At 36.2% G+C, this 24,683-nt stretch overlaps 1 protein-coding gene across 1 annotated transcript in view; it reads left to right on the top strand.

Moving 5' to 3' along the window:
- Positions 1–23,822, top strand: part of SESTD1 (SEC14 and spectrin domains 1) — a 46,961-nt gene extending 23,139 nt beyond the window's left edge. Inside the window, exons 5-17 of the mRNA XM_008935611.1 lie at positions 45–158; positions 1,524–1,621; positions 2,012–2,067; positions 4,528–4,739; positions 8,665–8,787; positions 11,988–12,182; positions 12,785–12,899; positions 14,013–14,172; positions 16,744–16,825; positions 17,143–17,265; positions 18,468–18,659; positions 20,569–20,690; positions 23,079–23,822. Of these exons, the coding sequence (XP_008933859.1) occupies positions 45–158; positions 1,524–1,621; positions 2,012–2,067; positions 4,528–4,739; positions 8,665–8,787; positions 11,988–12,182; positions 12,785–12,899; positions 14,013–14,172; positions 16,744–16,825; positions 17,143–17,265; positions 18,468–18,659; positions 20,569–20,690; positions 23,079–23,208 (1,722 nt within the window). The 3' untranslated portion in view covers positions 23,209–23,822. The remainder of the gene's footprint in view (positions 1–44; positions 159–1,523; positions 1,622–2,011; positions 2,068–4,527; positions 4,740–8,664; positions 8,788–11,987; positions 12,183–12,784; positions 12,900–14,012; positions 14,173–16,743; positions 16,826–17,142; positions 17,266–18,467; positions 18,660–20,568; positions 20,691–23,078) is intronic.
- Positions 23,823–24,683: the final 861 nt, after the last annotated feature.

Here is a 24,683-nt window from a genome sequence, read left to right on the forward strand (position 1 = left end):
AGCATGACTTAGAAATTTACCTAAAATTTCTCTTATTGTTGCAGGTTATTTTAGTATCTGCTAACAAGCTGACTCGATATATAGAACCATGCCAACTAACAGAAGATTTTGGAGGAACTCTCACGTATGATCACATGGATTGGTTGAATAAAAGGCTGGTTAGTTTTATGGGTTTTTTCAAATGTCTTTTTCTTGACCAATGGATTTTTATTTGTGTAGGAATTACAAAGTGTGCAGACATTGTCATGTGTGGTAGTGCAGTTCAAATGCAAAAATAGTCTTATGGTGATAACTAACATTGGATTTGCTCAAGGGGTAAAGCTAAAGTAATTAATTTTGTTCAACTAACAGGTTCCTTAATGAAGCTCTCTCTTAGACCCTCGCCCTAGAAGACCATGAGTGTATGGCGTAGTTTCTGGGAAGGGAAATTGTTTGGCTACTGATAGGTGAAATGAAAAACCAGGAGAAAATATGTAGACTGCAGATCTTCCAAGATAATCTCTTAGGCCTTTGTTCCTGTGGACCCAGAGCCAGGTTTTAAGCTGTCCTACACTAAAACCTCTGTCAATGCAGTTTCCAGAGTAGATACAGAGATGCGATAAACATCTAGGAGCAAATACACCCCAAAATCATTAGTAGACACAAACTGTTTAAGCAACTCTTGGTTTGCATAGCTCACTCTTATAAATTAGCTTTTAAGAGCCACTTCATGTCATTTTTGGTTTGCCCTGAAATGTAAGTAGTTCTAGATAAGTTAAGGAAGGCTCATATGCAGGCTGTTGGTTTTTTTATCAATTTATCAATAATTTATCAATGCCAAAAAGACCTGAAGTTATTGTTCATGTCACGTATGGCACCCAGTCATGCTCAGTTCTGTTGGAGAAAAACAACCTAAAAAACCAACCCTCAGAAGTCAAGTACAGAGGACTCATCTGAAAGGTACCCAGTGTCTCACTCTACAGGCACTGTTATGAGAGATCAGTAAGGCCCTGTTTAAAGAAACTGATGACGGTATTTCTTTCTATATAATACATCTTTCTTTTATCTTAGTTATTTTGTACAATATAGCCCATGGTACTAGTGATTAAAAGCTGGAATATTCACAAACTTGATCCATGCAAGTGAGCTGTCAGGTGCTTGTGTGGCATGCTTTGACTGTCTGGTATTATCCTTAATATTTACTTCAAGGCTTAAATGAAGACATAGAATAAATATGTCCATAAGAACCTCAAGGTTTTTAGAAATCTCAAAATATTTTCAGTATTTCAGATCTCAGTCCATCTTTCATAGATTGTGTAACATTTGCTGTCTCCCCAAGGAATCTTAATGCTTTTAAGTGTTCCCTGAACCGAACTTTGTATTTTGTACTCTTCTACCCTACCATCTGAATGCTGGGAAATAATTACACTCTGTAAAGATTGAAGTATACTAACGGAACTGGTAGATAAATTTGCACTGATGCCTTCAATGCTGCCACTTACATAAGTTTTCATTTCTTAAATTAAAACCTGCCTCTTATTTAGGTATTTGAAAAGTTCACGAAAGAATCAACATCCTTACTGGATGAGCTTGCTCTGATTAATAATGAAGGCGATAAAGGAACTCAACAAGAAAAAGAAAGGTGTGTGATTTGCTTTTGGAAATAAATACTTTTGGATTATAAAATTTCTTTGGAAATCCAAACAATATTGAATATATTATATGCCATATGAATTTTGAAATATGTAAAGAAATTCTAAAAGATTATAATGTAAACTACAAAATTCATCAGTGTGTGCGCAGATGGATGCTCATTTGGCTGTTGACTACATGCTGCTGCATTGCTGTTTTGTAGTTGAGTTGAAAAAAGTGAGGAGTTTACTGAAGAAGGAACATACAATATCTCAAAAGAATCATGTTGCTTTGGCCTTAGTTGAAGTTTCTAGTTCTGTGATACAAATTTTATTAATAATGTTTGGTGCTTTATTATTAAATTTATTATTAATAATAATGTGTTTGTTACTTTATCAAGGTCAATAGATTTGAACTTCCTTCCATCAGTTGATCCTGAGACAGTGTTGCAGACAGGTATAGTAAGTCCAAAAAAAACCCTATCAATAAAGTAATATTACTCATTTTTAAGCCCTAGGTGAAAGCACAGAGGGCACAATAATTATCTTGGCCATCATCACAATGTAACCAGCTTATCAATTAATGTAATCTTTGTTGGGTTAAAAAAAAAAGTGATGTTAACAAATGTAAGAAGTCCAAATGCATCTTTTTAAATAGGTTTTTAGTAGTATTGATAACATTTTCACAGTATTGTAAACACGAGTGTTTAATTTTGAGAACACATTGTTCCTATACAATGTCAATGCATTGCCCTTATAGACTGGATTCATATCAGTACCCACCAAATGGTTCCAGTACAGAGCATATTCCTACTTAATTCTGATAATCTTCATCAGCCTAGTTTTGACCTGACCATCTATGAAAGTGAAGCATACAGTCTTCAGACTCTTCACTGCTTAGACTACTCTCCCTTCAGTGTTGAACAATTTGGGGTTCTCTGAAATTAAGTTTTCTGGGGTGCATTCCTTGTTGACAATAAAGTATCATGGACTGTTGATCTGGACTAGAAATTTGCTTAAAGATTTGTGTCTTTGTAGAATAGGAAGCAATGCATAGTCTTAAGGTGGCCATCAAGAGTCTTGAGTGCTCGAAATCCTTATAGCCTCCTACAAACTCTGTGGATCACATATAATATTTGCCACAGAGAACTACTGGCTTTAAATGCTCTCTGTGTAAAATTTTAGCTTATTTAGACATGAGATAATATTGAGTCAAAGGTGAAACAATAGTTCCTTGCTCTGGTCTTTAAAGCTTTTAAAATACAAAGTGTGTGTAGACGCTTAAACGAGACTTGAGCCTGTGTATCCTCCTCTAATGGTAACATTTCTGAACAAAACACTTCAATTTTGTGTATGCAGATAGCTCCCAAGAACATTTATATGCATTCTCTGCCATAATGAATTTTGTTTTAGGTATGATGTTTAGTGACTTTCATTGCATCATGGGATTTCCTAAAAGACAACCTTTATTGTTGTTAGCTTTACTGTATGGAAAGTTTGAGAATAAAAAATTAAACTATCCAATTAAACTCTCCCAACTCTAGAGGGTAAATATGAACAAACTGAGGTTTTAGATAAACAGCTTGTGTCTTCCATAATTACAGGTACTTTTGTTTCCACAAGCTCAAAATGAACATATATAGTACTTACAATTTGATAAGAATGTAGTTTAAAGGGGGGGAGAAAAAAAATAAGCTTTTACCTTGAAAATACTGATACTTTACTGCTGAAACAATTCAATAAAAATTCAAAATTATCCCAACAGAGCTATGACTTCTAAAAGCCTTGAAGTCTGTCTGCTCTGCAGCTACTGGCGCTTATCTGTGCCATGTTATAAAAGATGAAATCCGAGGTGTTTATTTCCATAGTATGGCAAAATGTGTTTGAATTCTTAAGACATGTTCATTTCACTCTAATATATGCTGAGTAATTTAAGGTTGCTTGCTGCAATCTCCAAAGCCCTTGGTATTTTGATTGTGTAGATAATACCAGTTGAATTTAGAGTCTATATTTCTGCATTTTTCTAGAGGTATTACAGGTACCTTTCTAGTGGTAATTTTTCTTTTAGTGAACTGGCATGTTACCATTTTAAGACCTGCAGAACTGATGACGTGGAATTGGCAGATTCTCATTTTTTACACCATTTAGTGACCAAACACTGCTTTACTTGCTAAGCTGCTCATTGAGCTTCTGGGGAACAAACTGAGGATCTAGATTTACTGGCAGTATCGTGTTTCTATCTCAAAAACCTTACTACGACTTAGTAATAGCATTCTTCAAACACTTTACACAGAGGATTCAATGGTCAAAACATACTGTTTTTGCATAGATGAAAGTCATTGCACTCTAGAGAGTGTACCCTAATGTGATGCTTAGAGGCACAAAGAAAAGGGTGAGAAAAGTGAGTGGAAAAAAAACATTTATCAATATACTTACTATTCAGCTCCACGCTTTCTGTGAAAATTTTTGTACTTGCTTTAAAAATCCTGAAAGATAACAGAGAAATTATATGCTTGTTTTGTTAGTGCTTCTGGATCTTTTGTTTAATCTAAGAATATGATTTGTTTGGGAGAAATACTTTGGATCCTCCAGAGTATTTTGAAATACACTGGAATACTTGTAGTTTCAGACTCAAGATTGTGCTTTGCAATTGCTATTGTCAATATGAATGTTTGTTGTCATGTCTCTTATATACCAAAAATACACTGCGTTTTCTGCCCTATTTTTATGACTGGAACAATCCCACAAACTGCCACCAGTGCTCTGCAGGAAATGGCATCATTAAATGTGCCCAGTGCTTGAAAGATCAGTAGCTGCAAAAATATACCACTGGATGGTCTAAAAGCAGGCATGCTTAGTAATTGTTGTACTTCTTTTTAAATCTAATTTAACCCCGTCATTATATGTGTTCTTAAAGGTCATGAGTTACTATCGGAGTTACAGCAGCGTCGGTTCAATGGTTCAGATGGGGGGGTGTCCTGGTCTCCAATGGATGATGAGCTGCTTGCTCAGCCACAGGTCATGAAGCTGCTGGACTCGCTCAGAGAGCAGTACACACGCTACCAGGAAGTTTGCAGGCAGCGTAGCAAGCGCACACAACTGGAGGAGATTCAGCAGAAGGTAATGCAGGTAAGCTTGGAGTTGTTCTTAAATACTGAGGTGGAGGCTTGAGCTCAAGTCCTAGACCGTTTCCAGCAAACCTAAGAATCAGGTGAGAGCTTTGTGCATCCTTTCACTCCTTGGCCTTCAGTGTGCTAGTTTCACTTGATGCTTCACGTGGTGGTTATGATAGTGACTTTTCAAAGGCTGTTCTGGTACATGAAGGTGATTAGCAACGTGCTGTCTGGCCATCATGCTAAGAACCTTCGTGTTATCCCTTTGTTGTTTATGGTGGCAGTGTACTGATACACTATGAGTGGAGCAAATGCCTAAACTGGTAGCAAAGAGAGGAACGTTCACAAATGAGACACATTTGACTGCAGTCCTACCTGAGAGTTGGAAACCTTCCGCTGCCCATGTTGTTTCCTCTTACTGAAGATAATCCATTATTTATTCCTTTATCTGTCTGATGCTTGGTGTTTTAACTAAGATAAAGTGGTTAAATTCTGTAATTCAAGGATACCCTGACAGGACCAAGTACAAACCTTACTATTCAATTGTGTGTTAAAGGTCATAATGAATTGGTTTGATCTTTTGGAAACAGGCATGTAATTAGCACTTTCAACATGTTCTCAGCAGAGTCTCAGTAGAGAAAATCAAGGAAATGGAATTAATCTATTTCTTGTGTTTATTACTTGCAATTAGATGTAAGTTTTTAAGCTCTGTATAGTTTGAACATGCAGCAAATTGAATGGATGTTGCATTTAACCTTTCAGCATTGACTTTTCTATTGCATGAGGAATGCAAATCAAGTACTTGCACTTCATAGTGTTCCAGATACGCGTAAAGAGAAAAACAGATCAATCCTGTTCTTTCTTGGAGTGAAAATATAAAGCTACTGAGGATGTAATTTTCACTTATGTAGTAATTCAGATTATTATAAATTAAAACAAAATGAAGCAAATGTCAGCTTTTGATGCATTGAGCTGGAAATGATGAAAGTATGTAAGAGTTAAAAATAGTACTATATAGAACATATTACCATGACTGTGGGTATAATAAAGTGAGATTTATTTTTCCTGTGCTAGAGTTACAGTGGTTGAACAAGATATGCTGATTGAAATGGAATTTATAGCATACTTTGGCAAAGTGGCATTGTTAATACATTTAAATAGACTTCTTTGCTGACACATCAGCCTCATTTTGCAATATTTCTAGTGGAAATAGTTTTTCCGTTGCTCTGTCTACACTATGATTGCTACACAGTAAGTGAACTGAGTCTCAGTATGCAGGAAAAAGCTATATCAGTTTTATAAAGTGCACTTAGAAGCTTTCAAAAAAGGCATGCAATTGTATGGGAAAAACTTGTTAAATCTAAACATTGATTTAGTTTCCTTCTGGTTTATGGGAGTGTTGTGGTTTGAGGCTTGGAAGGGGGGCGCTACCTTCCAGCAACTGGGAGGACCCCGGGTGGGGGTGAAACCATTGTATTCCCTCCCCTTTCCACACACACTCTGATAAGAGGCAGGGAGTGGTTTCTTGTTTCCCTCCTGCCTTGGAGCTCAGAGAGGAAAGTTCTCCTTTCACTCCGTGGGACCCTGGAACCATTTCTGAGGGTTTTGTATATTTTATCTTTTTGTATTATTCCCCTGATCTTTATATATATTATTTTTCCTTACCTCGCTTTTTTCGTTTTCTGTTCCTTGTTGAACAATATACTTCATTTTTTTTAAAAAGTGTCTCTCTCTCTCTCTCTCGAGGGGGTGGGGGAGAGGCGAGTACATAGTTCTGTTCCGTGTGGGTCCTGCCCTGAACCCCTTTTTACACGGAACCAGGACAGTGAGAAAATTAGGCTAACAGAAAAATAAGAGATGACGATGGACTGAATGAAACCAGTAGAGGCAAAGTGCTATGGAATTTATTTTGCCAAAGAAGTTGCTGTATAACCTGCTTGCAGTATTTGCAGTTGGAATGGGTGTGTACATAGAAAATTTTTCCCATGTGTTGCTGATTTTTGGTTTGGTTGGGTTTTGCAGTGCTTTGATTTCCTGTTAGCTTTCATTATACATTCCTATTTCATTCATTTATAGCTTCTTTCATTGCTAGCCAGTCCTGGCTTGCTTTTGTGTTCCTGTTCGATTTTCAGTATTTTCATTCTACCAATGATTTCCAGACATCTTCTAATGTAAACGGACTGCTGATGAATAACTCTTTATGACAAATTCTAGCTTTGTCCCTACTTAGGCAGAGGTGTTAATTATTCTTTTTTTCCAATCTTAATGCATAAAAATTCATGTCAGGCCTTGTAGTATTCTAGTCATTAACTATTAAAAAGTATATTTTATGGAAATAACATGGCTTCTTTCTGTAGGTCCCCTAGTGACCCTTCTCAGTGCAAGCATGTCACACAAGAATGGCCATGTACTAAGCTAAGCAGTTTCAGAGGCAATGCAGTAGTTGCTGGAAACTTGCAGTAGGGATGTGGTCTTGGTCAGAGAGGGCACTGCTGGGCAGTAGTCTTGTGCACAGCTTCAGACGTGCATGAGAACTGTTGTTCCCGTATGTGGGTTTTCCAGGCCACGCTGAGGTTACAGGCAGACATCTGGGCACATTCACTTCTAGATCTGTTCCATTTTTAAGCAGCAGCAGCTGTGCAGAGGTACTGAGCACAACAGGAAGTTTCTCTTTAAACAAAAAAGACCTGTGGAGTGTTAATTTGCTCTAGAAATGATAAAAGTAAGACTCGGGATGCTTCTGGAGCAAAGAGTAAGTGCTCTGAAACAGTGAGGGGTGGGAGTGAAAAAGTGGAGAGGGAAGACACAGACGTGACTAAAAGGTGAGATGAATTGAGCAACCATCTGTAATGGTGATGTTCATTCTTGATTACTGTTGCAACATAGTTTAGCAGCACTAGAAAAATGGTCAATTATTTCCTATTTCATTTGTCCTCATGGTTATGGTCTTACACTGTGTATTGTATCATATTTCCTGAAAAAGTGTATGAAGTTTGTGCTGTCACCTTTGTTTAAACAAAAGCCAGATTAAAGAGAGGGAGCTGGCTTCCTATGTTTTTTCATTAAGGTTCAGAATTCGTGGGTATTCCTGCATTTCCTTACTTCAGGACTCCAGTAGTATGTGACTTTTGCACCATGTTTCATCACAGCTATCTAGATCTGTTCTCTAGATATTAAAAAAATTATCATAAATTTTTGCCACAGTTATAATCTGATAATTCGAGTGTGTTTAAGGAAACCAAAATTCAAGCTACTCTGCTTTGCTTTGAATAATATTAATACCAAACTAAATTGTCTCAAAATAATAGTAATAATAAAAGAATTCAAATACTGTAGTCCAAAATTATATTGACATGACCCTGCAAAGATTTCTGCAAAGGCAGATCCCATGAGATGTGGCCATTAAGACTCTGTAAGAGGCTTCTGTTCTTTGATTACAGCAAGTTGGAAGAGATAAAATACTGAGTTGTTGTGTAAATTTAATTACGGGACAGGTACATGTGCGGTACTTGAGTGTTAACATATTCAAGAAAATAAGGACAGCTTCTGGGAGGTGTGAGGTTGAATACAGCTCTGCATTATAATTCATGGGGGGGGGGAAATCGTTTTCATATGAGAGGTTCAAGAAAATTGTGTTTTAAGGTATTTATTGACACATGAAATGACAAGTATGTGATAAATCTTTTGATAACTGCCACCTGCTTTCATGGAGCTGAATGAAAAATAGCTGTTAATGAAAAGTAGTTTCTGCATGAAGTTTTTGAAGATGTGAATGGATTCAGCAGCAAGATGTGTGCAGAGCCTAAAAACATTCCTTTTTTTCATAAACATATGCTTTGAAATATTTCAACTTTTGTTATAAAAAAAAATATATTTTTGTACCCATTTTCATATGTAATTGACTTGCTACTTTATTTTTGTCATCTTTATCTTATTGACAGGTAGTCAATTGGCTTGAAGGACCTGGATCAGAACAGCTAAGGACCCAGTGGGGAATAGGTGATTCAATCAGAGCTTCACAAGCTTTGCAACAGAAACATGAAGAGATTGAGAGCCAGCACAGTGTGAGATTTCCCATACCCTTTTCAAGTAGTAAAATTATTCTAAGTACATGCAGTTATGAGCAGTTTCTCTTAGGAATTTTGCATAGTGCATGATTTTATGGGTTACAGAGGAAAGTACCTGAGGAGTTTAAGAACTTAATATGGTCATTATATGTACATGTTATTTATTTTTGCTTTCCAGTGCAGAGAAATACTGATTTCTATCTATGACTTTTCTTGGGTTTGTTACATTACAGCAGTTCTTAAATTTTCACAGTGAGTAGAAGTAGATTGTCTTTTTCCTCCCTGCCAAAATGGCTGAGAAGTCCTGTACTTCTCAGGTGCACAAGTTAGTATTTTTGTCTTTATTAAACTACATTTAGCTGAAACTGGCTTAACACTTTCATTGATCAAGATTTAAGATATAGTTTACATTCATAATCTTGAAGAGTGAGTTTTTTAACTGTACTGACTTGATGCCTCTTGCTTCTAATTTTGAAGGCTTCATAAGATGCAGTAGAATTTTCTTTCTACCAGATGATGAACTGTAGTTGGGTTATGAATACTGATTGTTCTCAAAGGGACTGTTGTTCACGGTGCTTTTAATCTTTCCTGACTTTCCTTGATGTAGACATTGACAATTCTGTCCAGTTTTCCTAAGTTCCCTTTATAGGCATGGCAGAGAAAATAATCACTGTTATAATTTTTTCTGACATAATTTGGAGAAAAATAACCAATCCAAAGCTTTAGTCTGAGAAACACTGCACCAGACTACTCTGGTTCTGTTGACTACATGTCTGAGTACTATTTTCTTGCTCTGATGCAGAAACGTGTTTGTTGCTTTAAGCTCTGCAAGCAATGTTCTACTAAGAAAACCAGTACCTTTTGAAGTGTAAAACATCTTATGGTTAAAATCCTAACTGAAATGGGGAAAAAAAAAAAAAGAAAAAAAAAACAAAAAAACAACGAAATCCCATGCCTACTTCAGTGACAACAGTAATTTTTAATATCTTTCAGTCATATTAGCACTTCCAACTGAACAGAGAAAATGAGGTTCAATGTACTTTGTTCTCACTTGAATATCTGTAACAGACAACTATACCCTTTCAGGGGATTATAAATAAGTCCTTGGAATCATTCAAATCCCACCGAAGTTTGCAGGCTTGCCTACAGTTTACACATCACAAGAGCACTGACAGGATGAAATGCTGCTTGGGTGTTGGCAGGAGTTTGGAGAAATAAGTCAGAAAAATTATTTTATTTTTATATCAAAAGAAGTAATTAGGAGACCACTGCCCTACCTTAAATTTAGGTGCTTGTTTATAAATTAAAACCATTTTTTTGACAACAGCACTGGAAAAAAATGTGCTTTGCCTTTTTCTTTGATTTTGAAATGTCTCATAATAGCTGAGTGTACTCTTCCTCTTTCATTATTTTCTTTAGTTATCTCCTATTTGTTGTTGTTTATATTACTTCTATTTTGAAGATACTTGCAAAAATGTTTCATTTGTTTTAAAGATAGGATCTTTGCTTCAATTTACTCAGAATTGAAAGAATAAATTTAGGGTGCTTTTTGTTTGCTGCTTGTTTGTTTTTAGGTTTTTGGGTTTTGAGACTGTTTTGGGTGGGGTTGTTTTGGGGGTTTAATTTTCTGACTGATTTGTTCCTGAGCAGTATACTAGATCTGTTACTTTGTAGCTAATGCTGCACTGTTTTCCACTGATTTGAGCTGTCCCCCATAGCTGTGCCAAACTTTCCCCTACGGAAAGGATAAGAAACACACTTTTTGTGCCAAAACCCATAGCTTTAATGCTAAAAATAAAATCTAAAACCTATTCTCTAGATTTTTTTTGTTTCACTTCTCATATTATGGTTGACTGACTACACTCAGTAAGTTCGATTTGTATGTTCAGTGTCTAACGGTAATAACAGGAGTCATGTTGTGTAAAGTGAATTTATTGAACCTTTATATCTATAGTACGTGTGTAATGTACAATGTAGTGTACAATGGAAGGTGATTCCTTATGTCATCTTAGCTGCCCCTTTTGGGGTAGATGAGAGGTTTATTCTGCTCTTAACTTTTTGGCTGATTGCTAATTTAACTTTCATTGCTTTTTTCACCTCCTTGTATCTTTGTATACTCGGTCTCTTCCTGTGAGCAGATGGTAAATGCAGCTTTGGGTAAAAAAAAAAAAAAATCAGAATATGGATATTTGTAATCTATTTTGCATGCTTTGTAAATAAATGATGCAAAAGCCGAAGGCATACTTTTAAAAAATGCCAAACATCTTCATAGGAGTGTGAGAAGAATACTGATTAAATTAGGTATTTTAGGCCAATAGATGGTGCTGTTCTGTAGCATTAGAAATGTGTAGGGCATTTGAAGGTCATTTTACAGTAGGACAAAATAGAAACTGTTGAGCAAACGTTTTGCTTTACAGGTATCTCTATCATGGAAGATGGGAATATGATCTTGCATATCAAGTAATTTTAAATTTCCCAGAATTTTTAAATATTTGAACTACTTTCTTTTGCAAATAAACCGCCATGACAGCATAACTTCTATGTATGTATTCAGTATTCAAAGCATTTGAAAAGCAAGTCTACATGCTTTGAATTGGGTAGCATAAAGGTAAATAAGAAAGAAGGATCTTTTTGAAGTTTCTATATGTGGATGCTCTATTTTATTTAGAAGACAGCGATTACTTTCACTTGTCAACCTTAGTATTCTTCTCTAAATGTTTTTAAAAAATTATTGCAGGTTTCAGTCACTGAAAGTGACACCTAGATAGTCCTATGAACAGCCTTTTGTAATAGCTTACTGCTTGGCAAAAAGCCTTTATTTCAGCAGAGCACTATAGACATGTAAGCACTAAAATTTGTTTAAAAATTGTAGAAACTCTTGTTGGTTCAATAAAATAGTTTGAGTGAGAGTTTGCTGGGAGCTAGTAGCCATGCCTTGTAATCTTCTCATCATTCTGCACCATTTTTTTTATACTACAGTGTATATAGATTAACATGCAGTAAGTACTTTTTGAGTTGATTTGAAATTAGGAATGTTTTTTCCTCCTGTGTGAGATTGCATAATTCAATCTAAGCTGAAACAGGTTCCTTTTTTAAAATCTGGTTGTTTCTTAGTCTGCAGTTAGATGCATGCCATTTGATGAGAAAGAGAATTATATTTGGTAATATTTTAATGCTTGGTTTTCTTGTGTTTGTAGGAGTGGTTTGCTGTTTATGTTGAGCTTAATCAGCAGATAGCAGCCCTTCTAAATGCAGGGGATGAGGAGGACCTTGTGGAACTGAAAGCATTGCAGCAACAGCTGAGTGACGTGTGCTACCGGCAGGCCAGTCAGCTGGAATTCAGGCAGAATCTATTACAAGCAGCACTTGAATTCCACAGTGTTGCCCAGGATGTGAGTTTTTCTGTGTAACTTTTCACAGGCTCACCTGTCAATGTATTATTGCCTTAGTATTCTAAATGTTGAATATATTGAAAAAAATTTGGGGACTGAGAGTCAAGTATAATGTCACTTGGAAAATGCTGTTAAGTCTTCATTTACTGTAACTGAGACACTGAGAAGATGGACTTCCTCTTTAGGAGAGAAGTGCTTTGTAGTATGTCTTAAATTTCACTAGAATTTGAAATAAGATGTTTTCTAGTTAAACAGTTACGTTTTTCCCCTCTTGTGTTGTTTATTAGCAGCATATGCATTAATTTGACTGCAATGTAGTGTACTTTTCATAGTTTCTTTTTTAAATTGGCATTTATTTCTTTCCTATACTTGTCAAAAAAAGAATTCTCTGCTTCCCCCTATCCCTCATCTAGGGATGTATGCTCTTGGAATCTTTCAGGCAGATGAGTCTTTATTCTCATCTTGACTTTCATTTCTTATAGATGCAAAGAGAATCTTCTAAAATTATAGATATTGAAACATTTAGAAGAAGACTGCAGACCCAACTGTCTGAAGATCAAATTCTTTTCAAATATCAACATTGATGGTGTGTTTCATTTCAGTTGTCTCAGCAATTGGATGGCTTACTAGGAATGTTGTGTGTAGATGTAGCGCCAGCAGATGGAGCATCAATTCAACAAACTTTAAAACTACTGGAAGAGAAATTGAAAAGTGTTGGTAAGCAAAATATTTCTGCATTTCAGATATACACATTTCTAATGAATGCATTACAGGGAAAAAATGGTAAACCCAGCTCCCCCTCTAAAGAAAGACAGCAGAAGTAATATTTCTTCTGATTTCAAGCTAGAGTAACGTTCCACCTAAATACCTTTCACTCACTTAAGCCATCTACTGCATAGTTGTTCTGCCTGGGAAAGTGATCTGAAGATGGTTTTCTTTTAAATGGTTTATATGTAATACATATTGGTTTACATATCATTATCACGCACTGCATCTGTAAAGAGATCTTTTTCCCCCAACTAGTCATCCTTAGTGTCTCAGTAGTATAGTGCTTAGATGATCTTTTTGTCTCCAGAACTGACCCCTTGAGGACTGTTATGCACTCAGTCTTAGAATGCTTGTACTTGAATATCTTGCAGTAGCTTTGAATATATATGTTAATAAATGGCACATTTCAGGTTGCTGTACTGTCAAGCATATAGAATCGAATATTTCATCTGGAAGTGACCTATAATGGTTATCAAGTCCGATATATTGTAGGAGAGAGAGCTTTGAAGTAAAATCAGACATGGTAGAAGTAGTTATGGTTGGAATATAACAGTGTGATGCATAAACTAGATATTCCTTTGGAAAAACTGATAGTAGAGCTGCCAAATAATAGATGTAACGGCAGATTGCCATATTTCAGTATAGAAAAATCCATATCAGATGAATTGTAAAGTATTAACTTCTGTGAGCCATGGAAGAACATTTAGTCTGCAACCTCTTAGCAGTGATAAACATTTTAGATATTGTGCAGCTGTGTGGATGAAAGACATTAATTAGCTATTTATATGCTGAAAAGTTAATACTCACTGTCAGCTTTTATTCCTTTTCTTGTTATCTGCTAGGTCATAAAATAGCAAAGCCTTAGCTTTTCATTAGTACAGACAAATGCTTACTGAAACCTAAAAGTTGGAAAAGAGCAGTGAAGGACAGATAGTAATGTCCTTTTAATTTCCCAGCCTTCCATCTCACATTCCATTGCACTTCATAGCTCTCCTTTGAGAGAGCTAAATAACAAATCTGAGTGAACATTGACTTTTTTTTTTTTTTTTTTTTCCCCTTCAGACTTAGGCTTGCAAGGCTTGCGTGAGAAAGGTCAAAGTCTTCTTGATCAGATATCTAACCAGGCATCATGGGCCTATGGAAAAGATGTGACCATTGAAAACAAAGAAAATGTGGACCATATCCAAGGAGTGATGGAAGATATGCAGCTTAGAAAACAAAGGTAATAACAGTGGCAGTTGATAAGATTTTTGTGTGCCAACAGGCCACTTAAAAAAAAAATTTAAAATATTTATAAAGAGACCATTTTGCTTTATATTCAGTTGAGGGATTAACAAATTTATATTTGTAGTATATGTAAATGGAACAGAAGCTTTCCAGCCTAACCTGTTCCAGCATATTCCTAATTCCAGCACCTCGTGTATTTCAGTGCTAGATGGAGTATTCGGGTACATTCTTGTACTTGTAAATGCTCAAGAATTATACATTCCTCCTATATGAAGTTACAGAATGGATGCAAGAGGCATGATGGCTCTAAAATTATGTATTAATTATCTACAGACTAGTTTATCCTCTTCTTTTTCACAACCAGTGTCCTTTGAGTATGGCATTTTCACCTGGATGTTGGAAGAAGGATTAGGTGGTGTTGGGGGGGACAGGGTACAAAATGGAGGCACAGAGTTCAGTTTTTAAAATGCAAGGGGTTTGTGAGTTTTGGAAAAAAATAGAGAGGGAAATGAAGTTGTAGCAGGGAAAACCGCTGAGGAGAATTGAATTAGCAAGGGTGGATTTTGCTATCATCCTCTTCCTTCAAGCCTTTCATTGATTGTTTTTTCTTGATGCTGTAGTAGTACTGTATTGACTGTACACCTGCCTTTTGTTTCTGCTCAACAGTGTGAAAGGATTGGATAATGTTGCTCATCTGGAAAAAAGTACTCGCTGTGGAAAGTGCCTGAACTTTGAGGGCAATGGCTGAACAAAAAGGGGCCTCTAGGGAACAGCAAAGTCTAATGAGCTTCAAGTGCTCATTTCAGAAATTCATTCTACCACTCACAAATTTTTTCTTAGGGAGCTTGGTGTAAGAAACCATGTGTTGTGGTAATGCTTGGAGAAGGTATTGCGTATGTCCTCTGAATCCTATTAACTTGAGAAGCAGTTGTGTTTAGAGGGATAACTGCCGAGAGCTGCAGAGGACTGTGTCAGTGTGCAATAAAGTGGCAGGTAGAATTCACTACTGAGAAGAGAAATGCATGTCAGAGAAGGAAAAAACTTTAAATATGGTAGTAATGGACTCTGAACCAGCTGTTAACTCATAAAGAGAGACGTTGGACAATTTTTGCAAAAATTGCTTTAATATTTGGTCACACAGTAAGAAGCAAGTAAAAAGCTAAGGTTTGTTAGGAAAGGAATAGAAAATTAAAAGTAAAAATTCATGGTGTCACTTTTTAGATTTGTTGTCAGTTTCTGTTTTAAGTGTTACACGATTCTGGTCCCTATTCTCAGAACAGATATTGAATTGTGGGAAGTCATTTAGAGGATCCAAAAGTCAATAAAACATTCAGACAAAGGTATGAAGCCATTTCCAGATGATGAATGATTAAACAAGGTTCTTCGGCCTGGATGAGAGACAAAAAAGTATAATAAGGACTACTATCTCTCCGTAGAATCTCATAGTCATGTTTTTGAGGCTTCTATTTATTTTTAAATTTATATTAAAAGTTTCACATTGTTTATATACACATATATAATATTTACTGCTAGAGACATTTTGCTGGTTTAGTTACACTTTTAGAACCCATAAACTATTTTCCTGCATTATTAAAGCAACAAACTTGCTTTCTGTAAACATCATGATGCTACAGAATATATAACAAGATGTAGCTTACTAATAAATTGTTCTTTGGACGTGCTTATGTTTGCAACCAGTTTGAAAAAACAGAGCTGTGCATACCAACTTTTGCATGCACTTACAGTGGTAACTGTTGTTGACATTAGTAATTCCATTTGTACTGGATGGGAGGCTGATTCGTGCTGTCTACTTAGTAGGTTCTAAAACTGAAGTGGGAAGGTCATTCCTAAATGTATCAGCTTAGTTCTCACTGTGGAAAGAACTTTCAAGACTTTTTTTTTTAAAAAAAATTGAACTGTAGATAGATCTGCAAAATGTGCTTGATTCAAAATAAGAAAGTTTGAATTAGTTTTTATATGAAATGGATTTTGAAATGCTCCCTGACAAGTTATAGCAAAGAACATCGTCATATAAGGGTTCAGTTATTATAGTCTTCAGTTAGATAAAAAAGAAAAATGAAAAGATTTACTAGCAGCTTTTAAACAGTCCTCATGTTATACACCAAAATAACTTTGCCACAAGCTCACAGTACAATTCAGAGTTATGCCAGGTGTAAGCCAGCTTTCACCTAGACTTGAGTAGAATAAAGTCTGTCTTGGCCGGGTAAGCCTCTGTGTGGCAAAAATTACCTGTGCAACAAGGTGGAGAACCTGCAGTGCTGCTGGGAGGCCTCGTAGCTCTGGCTGGTATTACAGTCTATAGCTCTAGCTCTACTGGGGGTCTTGAGGATCATGATTTCAGTGGGCTGTAGTGCTCAGTTGTGTTAATTACATGCTTGTTATCATTATGAGGGGCACTATATTTTGACCACGCTAAGCAGTACAAAAATGCTTCAATGACATTTTCATAAACACTTGCACCTTCATGTTGTTTGCTGAGAACATCATTGTCAAGGTCTGTGTTTTGTCTCTACCGTACACGAGTCTTTTTGTGCTGCTGTTTAAGGTGTGAGGATATGGTGGATGTGCGGCGACTGAAGATGCTTCAGATGGTACAGTTATTTAAATGTGAAGAGGATGCTGCTCAGGTATGGAAATGCCCACAAAATTTCATTATTCTGGCCTTTGTAGTCCACCGGTTAAATTTATGGGTTTTAGCAGTGGTACAGTATTATTTTTGTCACTTACAAATTTAGTTTTACTTAGTGAATTTGTACAGTGACAATAAAGGATATAGCAATGACCAAAAAGAGCGTATTTGGTGATTACATGCATGATCTGCTGCTTTGTGATGTCTCTTAACTCTTTTCTGTGTCAAAAGTATATGCTAGTAACTGAAGTTACTTCACCCTTCTGAATTAATTTAATTTACTAGTTTTTATTCTTTTTAACTTCTCCTTTTAAGGCAGTAGAATGGTTAAGTGAACTGTTGGACGCTTTGCTGAAGACACACATCCGATTGGGAGATGATGCTCAAGAAACAAAAGTTTTACTGGAGAAACATCGAAAGTTTGTTGATGTTGCACAGGTGAAATTATTTTTTTTTTAGTGATATGGGTATTGTACATTTTCAGAAGATCTCACAAGTAGAATTGGTACCTGTATAGACATTCACGGAACAGCTGTCATTGGTGTTAATGGTTTGGCTGCATGCTTGAATGAAGAAATAGTGATAGCTGATATTGGTGGTGATCCTATTGAGATTTTGAAGTTCCATCAACAAGGGAAATGCTGCCGTGTACTGCCTTGCTTTACCCATTTTGTGGTTTGCATTGCCTATGTGAAGCAAGCTTCACATGGACTTTCTTAAAAGGCATATATTTCAAACAATCTTTATAATGACTTTTGAAGGACTGCAACGAAATACTGAAATGGGGATGAGCTGCTTGGTTTCAGTCTATTTTATGCTGTACTTGATGAAACAGAGCTTATCTTTCTGTTGGTTTTCCAAATAGAGTTGACTGTTGGTGTGTGATGGTCATGTTGGTACAAGGAGTTTTGACCCCAGCAGATTTAGTGGTTGAACAGAACTGACAGCTTTAATTCTTGACTGTATCAGTCAACTAGTGAATCCTGCTGTACAGGAGTGCTGAAGCTCACTGGAGCCGTAGGACATGTTTGCACACCTGTTTGCAGATCTTCAGTATGTCGGTGTGTAAGAATAGGAAGTGTACAAGCTGGGCCATGTTCAGTTGTACACTGCTTTGAGGAATGTCTAATTCAGATTTGGCAATTAACAGATGGGATGTTTTTGAATTGCACCTGTTACTCTGGAACCGATACTCTGCTGCGATGAATTAGAACTGATGATGGCAGGAGAACAGCTTGCTGTTACAAACACGTGCCAAAATACACCTGGATGCTGAATGACCACAAACATGACAGTGAAGTCTCTGAGAGTCATCTTGGCAGCAGATACCAAGTATCCTATCCAAGCAGCTATTTGAAATTTTCAGGAAGATCTCCTTTTTTGCCATTTCTGAATGCTAGACAACAAGGTTTATTTTTTTAAATCCTTTTTAATGAGAAAAATAACTGTTTGGTTATTACAATTTGATTCATACTTCAGCAGCATTTCCTAGTGGACCAGATTAGTTCAATATACTTTGTGAACGTAAATTGAGGAGCCTTCATAAACTCACCTGCTGTCCTTTTAAGATGTTCATTAACAACTAAGCTAAATGTGGAGTTCTTATGTGTACTTCCCTTTCCATCCTCTCCAACTTTTAGAGTACTTACGACTACGGGAGACAGTTACTACAGGCAACTGTTGTTCTGTGCCAGTCCCTGCGATGCACTTCGAGGTCCTCGGGGGACACGCTTCCAAGGCTGAACAGAGTGTGGAAACAGTTTACAATAACTTCTGAAGAAAGAGTACACCGCCTGGAAACAGCTGCTGCATTTCATTCCAGTGCTGAAAAGGTGAGTGTTGTGTTTTTAAGAAAAAAAATATTTGTGTTGAATTTAAGCAAATAATGTGAGAAATATAAAGTTGTCAGTGTGTTTTTTGTTCTCTTTCGAAATATTAAAAAAAAAAAAAAAAAGGCAGAAGAATTTAAGCTTATTTTTCTAATTGTTAATTTCAATACTTAACCTCAGTTATTGCTTATACCTATATTGGTGCAGGGCCTGCTTAACAAAAAGGGGAACAGCAGCCCTGAAGTTCAGGTACATTAAGTTGGGACAGGGAAGAATGTGGGTTGTTTAGGTTTTGGTTTTTTTTTTAACTCTTCAAAAGGGCACTGATGTTGATCATAAAGCATTTCATTGTGTGTTTTAGACTGTAATTCTTAAATTCAAGGAACACTGCTTGATTTGTGATTTTGTGCAAAGCATAATACAAAGCTATGGGGTCGTTTAAGATCTTTAGAGAGTTAAAAGGAGTGTTGCCTTTTCAAGCTGTGTGCGTTTTGAATGTGATACCCTTCCCACAAAGTGTGGAAATGAATACAGCTCTCAGCAGTTCAGTTTCCATGCGTGCTGTGTTGCTGCATGTTATATTTTGCACTTGGAGGATTTTGAATGTGCTTTCTTCAGAACACACCTCTACCTTGGTATGGTTTTCAAAAATCCTATAAGCAAGTGTCTCGCCACTGTGCCAAGTTGGAGGATGAGCCGTCAAAAACAATGTTGTAAGGAACAGCCACAATTCAGTAACAGCTTCTTGAAGGGCAGGAATGATGAGGGTTATCAAATGCCCAATTCAAGACAATGTCTTTAATGTAGATCAGGAGGTGTAGGGCCTTTTTATCCAGGAACCATTCTTTCTGTGAAGTGATGCATTTTAGAAAAGCAGTTTAGAGTGTGTATTTCTGCTACTGACAATAAAATTACATATAACTGAGGCAGCCAACCTTGCAGATGGTAAAAGAAAATAAATTCATTCAGCTGTTGAAGGAGAGAACGGGTGTGAAGCTGATTCATATGCTCCTGGCATTTATCCGTTTCTTGTTTATATTAATGGAAGATACTTTGAATTTGTAGCCACTGGAAGTTGATGGAGGTTCACAAAAGCAGAAATACATTATCTGTGCTACCATGGATGACTGAAAACAGTTTTACCTGATACCAAATAAGAATTCAGTGGTTCATAAATCCATAAAAGAGTTTACTCTATGTCTGTATTATGAGCATTCTTCCATTATTGCATTAGTTAACTGCTGTGTTTTTAGTCAATCATAAGTTAAAAAATATAAATGGATAACTGAAAAAAATAATGCTTTTGTTCAAAAAAATTCTTCTAGCCCTATTGTGACATGTCAGTGAGCTGGTGAGGAAAATGCACTGTTAATATCTGTGCTGCTTTGCAAAAAAAGAAGTGGCAGAGGGGGAAGTGGAAGAAAATACAGAGTAATCATGAGTATTGTGTCCCAGTCCTGTCTGCAAACATGTGTGTTCTGACTCTTTTAATCCCACCTCCTTTGTGCCAGATACGGATTTTCGTTTTGAAACAACTTGTAAGGGGCTCTTTGTTATCCACGTTTCTTCCATTTTATCTGTCCTGTATGTTTAATGATCCAGGCTGCTATTTTTATGCATTTTATATTTGTTGCTTGAATATTGTCAGCAAAACTATTTTTCACTTTTTTTGTTCCCTCTTAGAAGTAGTGTAAAACATTCTAGTACAAAACAGAGGTAGCCCTGAACTATGTTCTCAGTGTAGTGTAATCAATATTTTCCTTTCTTGAATTTAATTAATATTTCAGTTGATGTCATAAATGTGGCAGTGAAGACGCTGAAAGAGCATTTGCTCTGCCAGTTAATCACTTAAAACCTACATACTATCCTTTCTGTACTTTATTCTGTATTTCCTTTTTTTTCTTTTTAACAGATTTTGCAGGAATGTCCAGAGCAGCCAGAAACTTTTAATGAAATGGAGCAGTTTGATGAAATTGAAGCAGTTGGGAAATCACTGTTGGACAGACTAACAGTGCCTGTAGTTTATCCTGATGGGTATGCAAAATGTTTTTCTAGTTCTTTCTGAATATGCTTTTGGTAAAGTCTCATGATGGTCTCCTATGCAGAAGAATCTTGAACATTTATTGCTGAAATCAAAAAGGTAGTGCACTAATACTTATTTAAAAGTCTTTCCTATCTTTTCATAGAAAGCAGGTGGGTCCAGTTTCAAACTTTCTAAAGACAACATGCCCACTTTTTCAAAGTAGTGACTTCTTCACACTCAATAATTATTAGATTTATTTAGTCTTTACACCAGCAAAGTATGTAGAAGTAACAGAAGAATGACCCATTAGAATCTTTTCTTCCTGAAGAAAGGTACCAGATTAGAATCATTGTATTTTGATTAACTTATTCGTGGTTCTTGCTGAAGTCCTAAGCGAGTGCATTGAAGATAAATTCTTTTATTTAGTCAGTAAATAAAACACTGTCCCTTATGAGCTATTCATATTAATTTAAAATGGGTCTTGAGCTACAAAAGCAAATTGAATTCAGAATCTCAGCCATATTAAAACTCAGTTCTCTGTATTCAGTAAAATACACTTCTCCATTGTGATGCTGAGCTTGTGGTTAATTTCTCCTACCCGAGTATATCCAAGCCTTGGAACTGGTCTCTGGGTGCGTTGGGTCCCTCACCGCAGGGAATGAGATCTGAAATCAGTATTTTGAATTAGGGGCTGAAACCTTATGAAATGTTATTGGGCAACTGCATTAGGAGTTACCTGAAGTTGATCTGAAAAATACAGTTAACAGCAGCTGGTCATGAAAATCAATTTCCTGTCATCGTACTTGTAAAATATCATATTCCCTATGTGGTTTAGTTTTGTTCAGTAAGGATTGCTACCCGTGAAGGTGCACTCAGGCCTGAACTAGTGATGATTTTTACCACCTTTTTGGTGTGTATTTGAAAATAGTGGAGGATTTTATGGCTGTGAGGAGGAGGGAAAAAGTAAACAAAATAAAACCAAAACACAACACACACACACACACAAAAAAAACCCACACAGACAGACAAGAAGTGTATTATGTTTGTTGAAATATTGTGGTATAACTTTTGTATAGCAGATTTTAGTAACCTGGTAGAAGTAGTAACTCCTACTTATTCTTAAAGTGGATATTACTTGCAGATACACTATTAAAACAAACATTACAACCTGGGAAAGCTCCCTGTGAAGGAAGATGCTTGCCACACTTAAAGATTTGAGTCCTAATGCAATGTTCCTATAGCTATAGGTATATATACACCTGTATTTTAGGCTGACTGAATCCTGAGCATTATTTCTGACCACTCTGGCATTTCAGTCAAGTTCTGTATGTCTTATCTTCTCAAAACTGGGGTCTTAGCTGTCCTAAATCCCAGGAAACCCTGTTCATTTATACCTAGGCATTCTAATTTTGAAGCATTTAACAAACATTTTGCAAAAGGTTTCAGAGATTACTAGGAATAGTTTAAGAAATGTAGGAACAACAAAATGTCATAAGATGCTTGGAGACATCTTTGTTAGCCCTTCTACCACTTCAGATTTCTGTCAGTATCTTCTTGGAAGTCCAGGTAACTGTTCCCTGCCCTGCCTGTGGCTTCTAATTTGCATCAGGAAAAACATCTGCCCACACTGTGATCCCATGTTCAGTTGTGCAGTCTGCCTGTGGAGTTTCCTAGTCAAGCTTGTCTACTCTGGCATGAAATATCTTTCTTGTCCCCCTACTCTGTCCGAAGTTCTGTGTCCTACCACTGTTTCCGAAGTCTTCAACCTTTCTGCTTAGTAATTAGATTTGATACCTGTTCTTCTGCTGTAACATGTATTCTGTTCAAATCCTCCTTTTGCTGACAGCTTGGTTAGTCATTTCCTTAACATTTCAGCTGTTCTTTTGTTGTATTTGAATGGGAGAAATAACTTAGACAGCCATGTGTTCTTTTCAGTTTGAGAGATAAATGGTGGGGTTCGACAGCATGTAGCTGACTTCACAGAGCATTACTGAAAGAGTCCTTCAATAATGGAGTGATTGTATAGCCTCAGAATTCATTTATAGACAGATTTCCTGGATTGTCATAGTACTCAAAACTGCCAGACTGACTTGGGGGTATCCAGAGAAGAGAGGTAAAAAGTAGTGGTAGGAAGTATCTAGTTGCACTTGCAGAACAGTGCTCTGCTGTTGAGGTCATTTAGTGTTTGTAGTAATTTCATTAAGATGTGCTATCAAGTCTCATCACTGAGTCCCTGAAGCTTTTTAAAGGTAGGTTTTAAATTTCAGGAGGGAAAAGTGCCTGTTCTTTCTTATCAGCTTTGTGTTTTCTAGTGCTATTCATGTGGTGGTTTACTTTGACTGACAATGTTTTCTGGGGCTTGAAGAATTTTTTAAAATTTTTTAATTTTATTTTTTTAGGTCTGAGCAGTACTTTGGGAGTCCAAGTGACATGGCTTCTGCAGCAGAACACATTAGAGAGAAAATGAAGCTAGTTAGCCTGAAAAAGCAGCAACTGAGACAACCGGAAGCAACTACCCCAGAGAGCTAATACTGACCCATGTCTATGAATTCATAATAGGACTTCAGTTTGTAATCCAGCATGATGTTTGCATATTACAGAATTTGGCATAATATATTAAAATGCATTTCACAGCTGTTATAAGTCTCATCTTTTTTTCAAAGTAAATGTTCACAGCATCTTAACACTGTACATCTATCAAGCCATAATTATTTAACATGCTATGAAACCATAGATTCCAATGATCTTACAAAAAGGAACTGTAAACTTTGCACTGAAATTTGCTGTAAAGCTTTATCTGACCTGTCAGCTGCTTCTTAATTAAACAGCTGATGTAAGCTTTGAGTGGTGCTAATGAAAGTGTTAGGAGTTCCATATTATGAAATTGTAGTTCTTTGCTTCCCCTATGCCCAGGTGATGTAGTAATTTTAGACTGTAGGTAACGTTCCTGCAGTGTAGACAGTGTTGACCCTATAATTTTAATTTTAAATGCTTTTTAAAAAAAGATCATTTTTATTGTGCCAGTATGCAACCTGCCCATTAAATCTTTGATATCTCAAATTCATTAAACAGATGTTTTCCTATTTGTATTGATAATGTATTAAAAGCTGTTTGTGCTTAATAAAAACCATCTTTTTAAAATCAAATATAAATTTGTTCTGGTCCGTATCCCCAAATGTCATTTGTGCAGTATTTGTGATAAATGGTAGTGAAAATCATCACTCCCTTCCAGTTTATTTACGAAGTCTGTGTAATTTTTTTTGTACGAAATACTCTTTAACACACTGTAGCTGTAAGGAGAACTACTCTTGAACTATTATTAATTGCAGCAGGAGTCTGTTTTTTTTTTTTTTTTTCCTTATAACAGTACTTACACAAAAGTAAGATGGTATGTGCATAAGTCATTGTTATCTTAGTAATAGTTTTGTTCCCATGTAAGACTGGTACACAACATCTCTTGTGCTTTATTTCTAAGTCTTGTTTACCTTTGAATAGAGAATCTTTAATATCATGAATATCCCTGGTAGTACCTTTGAGATTGAAGGTTTTCATCAAATGAAAAATGATTCACATGAAGTTCATAAAGAACTTAAAACCATAAGATTAGTAATAAAATTAAATTTATTAAGAGAAGGGAATTAGACTGAAACAAAATCAGCTGTATGCATAATTTGCTTAACTTTGTACTTTTCAGGTTTTAATCTGGATAAATTCAATATTATATTTACTGAAAGATTGTGTGGTATCTGATCATACTAGAATACTCTGTGTGAAACAACCGTTGGTCTGAGTACCTCATTGTTTATCACACTGTATTTTGCTCACAGTAAAGATAGTGCTCTCTTCCTGCAGGCGCTGTTATTACTCTCCAGGTTTTCATGATAGATCTGTCATTCAAATATTATATTTTCTTGTTTGTCTCAGTTTTTTCACATTTTCTCCTGAGGAAAATGATGTGCAATTTCTCTATTACAAATAATAATTCAAAATTAATGGCTTTTCTC

Source organism: Merops nubicus, unplaced genomic scaffold (assembly GCF_000691845.1).
Source record: "Merops nubicus isolate BGI_N331 unplaced genomic scaffold, ASM69184v1 scaffold2202, whole genome shotgun sequence".
NCBI classification, from domain to species: domain Eukaryota; kingdom Metazoa; phylum Chordata; class Aves; order Coraciiformes; family Meropidae; genus Merops; species Merops nubicus.